Source organism: Saccopteryx bilineata, chromosome 4, assembly GCF_036850765.1.
Source record: "Saccopteryx bilineata isolate mSacBil1 chromosome 4, mSacBil1_pri_phased_curated, whole genome shotgun sequence".
In the NCBI taxonomy this organism is placed as follows: domain Eukaryota; kingdom Metazoa; phylum Chordata; class Mammalia; order Chiroptera; family Emballonuridae; genus Saccopteryx; species Saccopteryx bilineata.
In genome coordinates, this window is record NC_089493.1 from 263646836 (window position 1) to 263654344 (window position 7509).

Here is a 7509-nt window from a genome sequence, read left to right on the forward strand (position 1 = left end):
CCATTCTGCCTGTCTTCCATAGTTTCTATGGTTTTAATTTTCCCATATTTTCAAAGTAGTCTCTCAAATTATATTCTTCTGTATCTTCTTTAATACCACCAAAATTTTTCTTTACTATTGGCTGGGCTCCAGGCTTTCCAGAATCCTTTCTAGAAACAGCTCTTCTGTTCCAATACATGTCCATCAACCCTGTGTGGTCAGCACACATTGCTGCATCCACCTCTTCAACACAGAGAGTAAGTCACAAAACCAAGCCCTGGGAATGTTCTGTTTGGCGAGGGTGTCTCTCACCACCACACACTCTGTGTGTGCCCCGTTTCTCAAAACGTTCTCCTAAACTATCAGCTGTGGTTTCAAAGCTCAGAACACCAATAAACAGTTTTCTCAACTGCTCTGGTTTCTTTGGATCATGGCCCTCCCTCCAAACCCTCTTCCACAAACCCTATCCCCTCCCCCAAATCCCCACCTTTCCACCCTTCTACCCCCCAACTACCTGGCAGTGGCAGCCAGAATAGGGCTGAGGGCAACCAGGCAGCAGTTTCACCTCTATTTTGAGACCTGACTAGCCTCTTCCAACCCGGGTTCACTGTGACCAGGAAGAGGCCTGCGCTTGTTATTTTCTTCACTTGACAGTCTAACTTGGAGATCTTTTTTTTTTTTTTTTTTTTTGACAGAGACAGAGAGAGAGAGTCAGAGAAAGGGGTAGATAGAAACAGACAGATAGAAAGGGAGAGAGATGAGAAGCATCAATTATTCATTGTGTCACCTTAGTTGTTCACTTATTGCTTTCTCATATATGTGCCTTGACCGGGGGACTATAGCAGACCAAGTGACCATTTGCTCAAGCCAGCGTCCTTGGACTCAAGCTGGTGAGCCTTGCTCAAACCAGATGAACCCGTGCTCAAGCCAGTGACCTCAGGACTTCGAGCCTGGGTCCTCCGCATCCTAGTCCAACGCTCTATCCACTGCGCCACTGCCTGGTCAGGCTGGAGATCTTTTTATGTAAGATATTCTCTTCCATATCAGATAGCCACATTTCATTTTGCTTTACAGCTGAGGAATATTCCATTATTATGTCATAATTTATTTAACTAGTCTTCTATCAATGGAGTTTGTAGTTGTTTCCAATCTTTTGTTTCCATGCTGAATAGGGAGAGCCATTCTTTCTTTCTCCCCTTGGGCCCTGGCACTTAGCCCTTGCTCACCAAGTCTACCCCTCCCCCCAGCTATGGAATGCCCCACCCACAGCACCTACGTGTCCTGCCTTCCCTCCTGCTCACCTTCCCGCTAGGACCTGGAAGGCCAGAGCAAGGACACCAAGTCCCTTCCACCTGTGAGGAGGGCTGCGTTTGTCAGCCTGGCTATGTTCTCAGTGAGCAAAAGTGTGTGCCCAGGACTCAGTCTGGCTGCAGGGATGCCTAGGGCCACTCCTCATATGAACGAGGACAGAAGTTGGAGTGGGAACAACACACCTTGTGGATGGCGCTTTCTCCTTTCCTCAATCTCTATCAGCTTGGGGTGCTGATGTTTCTATAGCTGGCCCTGCCTGGGGTGTGAAGGCTGGTGACTGGGCAGGGTGGTCTCCAGCTAAGCCTGGGCTGGGGTGGGGGTGGATTCTGATCTGAGGAATCTGAAACCTGGTATACTGCCCACTGTAGTGGAAGAACATGGCCTTGTTATGAATCCTGATAGTACTGCTCAGAGGACTGTGTTACCTCAGTTTCCTCATCTGTAATATAGGTCCAGTGTTTACCTCCTGAACAACACATGTAAGACACCAAGCACAACGCCTCTAGGGAGCAAAACAGACATAAGTGTGTGGTTGGCTCCATAACTGCCTCTGGCCTGTGCCAATTCAGCCATTAAGATTGTGGATTTGTGCTGAAGGAGTGAGAGGGAGATCTGGTCCCTCCCTTCTCATTCCCTTGGTCTTCCTTCAACTTCCACAGGCAGGGAAAACCGGCTCTCTGGTGACTGCACCTAGAGCTATACCTGCCTAGTGGGGGGCATTCAGTGCTGGCTTTCATTTGCCCCTCTGGCTCCCATTGCCAGCCAACTCCAACGGCAACAGCAGATGGGTTCCCCACAGCAAGAGAGGCATGTAGGCAGGAGACAGAGAGGCAAGGCCAGAGATGCTGAGGCTGGGAAGCTCTGGAAAGAGGAGGCCAAGCTCAGACATGGGGTGGACCTGGGTTCTCATTCTGAGTCTCCCCAGCTCTGTGGCCACCACCTGCAAGTCATGACCCTCTCTGGGATTCACGCCATTAAGGGTAAAAGAGGAAATTGGAAGAGGAGATCCTCTTCCGATTTTAATGGGTCTGGGAGAGGGCAGAGTTGCAGCTCAAGTATCCAGGAAGTTCAAGGCTAAGAGGGAGCGTGACAGGAGACATCAGGGTGGGCAAGGAACTCTGGAGGGTGCTATATCTGGGCAGGGTGCCTTCTCAGCATTGGTCCTTCTTGGCAGAGTTGGAACAATGCTAAATTTTTGGAGATACCCATTACCGTATATTAGATGGCCTCAACTGCCACTTCTAGGGCTGCATGACCTATACTCTGATCAAGACCACTGGCATACTCTCCAACGGCATGGCTCTCTGGTCATAGAAGATGCAACAAAATGTACATGCCCCTGGGCCCGATCTTCTGCACGAAATCATTGTGATGATTTATGGCTATATAGTCTAGCTCCAGGCTGAACTGTAAGTTGTTGTGGTAAGAGTCAAGCCAGGCTGGGAGGTTCTGGGGAGGCAGCCTGGGCCATGGGAGGACACGTGGAGCAGGTGAAGCCAGAATTCTGTGTTCCCTGGGAAGTTCCTGGCAGTAGCTGCCTGGTTATACAAGTCAGAGTTAGTGTCACACTCACGTCACGGGGAGAGATGGTGAAGAGCATAGGTTAAACAAAAGGCTGGAGAGAGAGACAGGGGATAAGAGAGAAGGAAAGAGCCCACGGTGTGAAGCTGGAGCTAAGGAAGTACCAGGGGCATCCCTCTGCCAATGGTTTTGCAAAGTAGGAGCTGGCGCTGCAGGGTAGACTTCGTCATGCAGATAGCAAAGGCTACTGGAATATCTTATTCCATGGAATGAAGACCCAGAGAGGCATTTAGGGGCAGGTTGACTCAGGACTCTCTGTGGCTCCTATATTTCTTCCCCAGGTTAACAACCAGAAGGTGGCCATTGCCTACAACCCCAACAAGTATCTGCAGGTTACCATTTGGGGCCATCAGCTGTATCTGATCACTGATTTTGAGCTGGTTGTCAGCTTTGATGGAAGAAACAATGTAGGTACCCAAGGCTAAGGACAGGAGAACAGAAGGGACATTTCTGGGATGAGGGTGTGGGAAGAGGACCGCATTTTAGACAGACCAAGCATAGTGAGAGGATCCCTGCTTGGGAGTGGGGTCCTAATTCCAGTGGAGGCCCCAGGAGGGGTGGGAAAGCGAAGAGGTGGAAAGTCTTGCTCTGATGCCCCCTTCCTCCTGCAATGATCTTTCTTCCCAGTGCATACCAGAGGCTTGTGCACAGCCTGGCCACAAGCTATGGAAGAGAAGGTAGTAGAACTGTAGCTAAGGTTTTACTAAGGACAAAGGAACTGAGTCACAAGATATTGTCGAGGAGAAATAGCAAAGAAGGATGCACATGCTTCCCCCCTACCCTCTGCTTGCCTGCTTACCTGCTGGCTTGTTCATAAACAAAGAGTTTCACTTGAGCAATTGCTCAAAGCTTAGCTATAAAAAACTGTGGCCCTTCTCAGTGGAATGAGATTTCCCTAACCTGCCGCCACGGGTGCTGCCCCTGTATCTAAGTAATAAAGGCTATGTTTGCCCCATCTGGTCCTCCTTGTGGTTTCTTTGAGATCTCATAACAACAACAGATAAATTTTCCGGGCCTGGACCTCCTATGTTACAATGTGCAGGAACTTTGACAAGAACCAAAAGAATGAGTTTGTGCTGCCCAATGGCACCCTTGCTTAGAACCTCAACAATTTCAGCAGCAGTTGGGAGGTGAAGATGAAAGGAGGCCTCACCCGCCTCTCAAAGTGAGAGGGCTGGGGCTTGGAGCAGGGAGGTTCAGGCCCAGAGGCATGAGCAACAGCTCAATATCTGTCCACATTCCACTCACCCCCACATCTTCAGCAGAGGAGGAAACCCACAGGTGAGTGCCCAGACACACTTGCCTGATTCTTCTAATCCTGGGCAGGGGCACCTGCCTTCTGGATCTTGGTCTGGGCCTGTGCCCTCCTCTTACATGTTCCCTTCAGTTCTTCCTAAATTCACAGGCTTCATGGGCCTCCCCTGGCCCTTGACTCTCTCCACCCTAGGGCCATCTGAGAGGAGGAGAAAGAGGAAGAGGAAGAGGGAGAAGGGAGGAGTCAGGCTTCCACATGATAGAATGCCATCTGGAGCAGCTGGAGCTCATCAACAGCACCTAGGCATGTAGGGTGCTGGTGAACCCCCAGGCTCTTTTGCTACCTGACACCACCAGCCTGTGGCCCCAGAGTCCTTTCAGGAGTGAGCCTGGGGCCCAAGACCCTGGGAATTGCCTTTCTCCCGGGGTCCTGCTGCCTGTCTCTGACTTTTGCTGTTTGGCTCACTTCTCTCTCTGTGGCCTCTGTTCCTTGTGACCCCACCCCACACTGCCTGATGTCTTTCTGTTGGGGCTTCCAGGCCTTATTCTACAGGGCTGGGTGTCCTTGCCTCCTTCGCCCCCTCTCTGACAGCCCTCAGCTGTCCTCACTGCTCCCTCAGGCACTAGATGTTTGATCTGTATGTTGCACAGGACCCCAAAGAGCGAGAGGAGCTGTACTGCTAGGTTCTCAGCGGGTATGCCATCACCTGCCAGGAGGCAGGCACCACTCTGGCCAACTGGCGGGACCCCACCTGATGCAGAGGCAACTGACCTTCTCCGCAGTTGGCCCCGGCCCCTCTCAGCCATTTTCACCTCTGCTCAGCTCTGTGCCACCACCATTGATTGCCCCCACTTGGGGCTTCCCAGCTGGGTTCCCCATCCCTTAACTCTCACTGTGTCAGCGTCCTCTCCCAACCTAAGCCCATGCTGCCCCTGCCAGGGAAGCCTCTCCCCCAATGCTGTCACCAATCTTGCTCCTTCTCACCAATGCCCACCTCTGCTCATCCAGTTCCTTGACATGGTTTAATGTCAAGAACACTAGACACTCAGAGCTGCTCCACAGTCTGACTTCCTTACCTATACCAAGCTGTGTTCTGTGAGTGACCTCGTTCCCCCTCCAGCCCCACACTCCCCGCACCTGCTGAGCCTGCTCCAGCCTGGACACTCTCTGACTATGACTGTGCCTTCAGCCTTGGTGTGCCCAGCCAATACTATCTATCAGAGCTGTATGGCACCCTGCCCCACCTCCTGTGCCAACCTGCAGCCCCCAGGAACTGTGAGGGCCCCTGTGTGGGAAGCCGTGCCAGCCTCCCAGGCTACATCTACAGTGGTGCCAGAGCCTCTCTCTGATCCTCTGTGGTTGCACCAACAATGGCATCTAGTACCAGGTCAGGAGGGTTTGGGAGGCCCTAGGAGGTGGAGATGTAGAGGAGGAAAACCGGCCCTTCTCCCCAGTTCTTCCTCCCTCTGCAGTGGGGTGACAGCTTGGGACTGAGGGTTGCTGTCAGCGCTGCCCTGCGCCAGCTCAGATGCCCTGCTGTGTGAGCCTCTCGGCTGCAGCGCTGGGGAAGTCTGCACCCTGGGAACTCACTTGTGGCTGCTTCTGAGGCGAGCTCAAACTGCGCCTTGACTTTAAGCTGCCTGCACACCTCGGGCGTCCCTGGACCAGTGATTGTTCTTCTCAAATCCTATGCCTGGGACTCCTCCCCATCAATGCCAGGAAGTTTGTGCCATTTAATTCCACTCCTCACTTAGCCCCTTCCTTTTTCTAGGAGGGCGAAAGTTAAAGACCTGATGTGTCCTGAGCATCTGCGATCTGCTGAACACTTAGCATCAGCTTCCCACGATCTCCTTTAGTCTGTACTTAGCACTTGGTAGCAAGCATAGTCTCTTCATTTTATGAGTTAAACAGAGTCCAGAGGTGAACAATTTCCCTAGAGCCCAGGGCTGGTGAGTGCAGAGCCAGGAATGGAAGCTGCTGGATTCCCTGGGGCCCCAGCTCCCAGCCCCTCTCCCTGACTGTGGGTGCCTCCCAGAGTCGCCCCTCCCACAACCCCTCTTTTTTTCCTCCCTCAACCCTCTTCATCATTGTATAAAGTCCATGTTTATGGAACCCCTGTCAGAATGATGGACACTGTCAGGAGCATGGCGCCCACTTCACCTGTGTGTTTGCAAACTTGGTGATGGGAGAGACCTCTGCATGAAGTGTCAGGATGTCATTCCACTGAAAAGCCGGGTAAAAGCTTCCTCCCAGGCCGTCTCCTCACACCTTCCCCACCACCAGCTGCCACTAATCCATGTGTATAATATTCATATCTAATAGATAGGCGTTATAAACATAGAACAGATTGGTAACATAGTATTAATGTAATCTATAATATAAAAAATATAATAATAAATGCCTGACCTGTGGTGGCACAGTGGATAAAGGGTTGACCTGGAAATGCTGAGGTCACCGGTTCGAAACCCTGGGCTTGCCTGGTCAAGGCACATATGGGAGTTGATGCTTCCAGCTCCTCCCCCCTTCTCTCTCTCCTCTCTCTCCCTTTCTGTCTCTCTCTCTCTCCTCTCTAAAAATGAATAAATAAAATAAAAATTAAAAAAATTAAAAAAATAATAAATAATATGATCCCTAGAGATGAACAGGACAGGGTTCTCAAAGAATCTGAGTCCTTGTGCCCATCTCCAACTCACATTTTCGGATCTGGGACTCACCCATAGATTCGGATTCAGGAGGTCCAGAGTGGGCCGAGAAATCTGCATTTTTAACAAGCTCCCAGGTGACTGGTAGAAGTGATTCCAGGATTCCCCTTTGAGAAGCACTGGCCCAGATGATGCCCTGCACTCCAGGGACTAACTGGATGAATATCCCCCTCAAAGGCTGATGGGCGTTGTGTGCCCAGAAACAAAGAATTCCTGGGGATGGCACAAAGGCCTTGGAGCCCTTGGGCAACAGCCCCCTAGAGGGAGAACCAGCCACAACCAGGGATGTAGGGGGATGCAGGCACTTCAAGGTGGCACAGAAGACCAAAAGGCAGTGTCTCCTCCTCTGCCCTTTCTTATCCCATTCCAGAAGTGTCCAACTTGGTGGCCATTCTGTCGGGAATGCTGGTGACTGTGGTGGTCACTGTGCTGGCAGTGACCAGAGAATGTGTTTCCAAGTGGAAGAGGAGGAGATGAGTTCTGAAAGATGAGGGGCAGCTGGGGTGAGTGAACATGGGGAGTGGGCACTGACCCTCTCTGTTCCCCACCCTCCCCTACAGAGCCAGAACAGAGACAGGCTGGCAGACAGGTGAGAACCAGCCCCACTGCCCAGAAGCTCGGCCACAGGGAGTTAAGTCAGCCTACTACAAGTTTTCTCACTTCCTCCTCAGATTTTATTCC

The 7509-nt window shown here is 51.5% G+C and overlaps 1 protein-coding gene across 1 annotated transcript in view; it reads left to right on the forward strand.

Moving 5' to 3' along the window:
• ZAN (zonadhesin) overlaps positions 1-7305 on the forward strand; it is a 40372-nt gene extending 33067 nt beyond the window's left edge. The window contains 12 exon segments of the mRNA XM_066276826.1: positions 1227-1304; positions 1307-1416; positions 3153-3277; positions 3478-3524; positions 3907-4036; positions 4137-4152; positions 4319-4442; positions 4445-4508; positions 4746-4880; positions 6224-6287; positions 6290-6356; positions 7199-7305. Coding sequence (XP_066132923.1) covers positions 1227-1304; positions 1307-1416; positions 3153-3277; positions 3478-3524; positions 3907-4036; positions 4137-4152; positions 4319-4442; positions 4445-4508; positions 4746-4880; positions 6224-6287; positions 6290-6356; positions 7199-7305 — 1067 coding nt within the window.
• Positions 7306-7509: the final 204 nt, after the last annotated feature.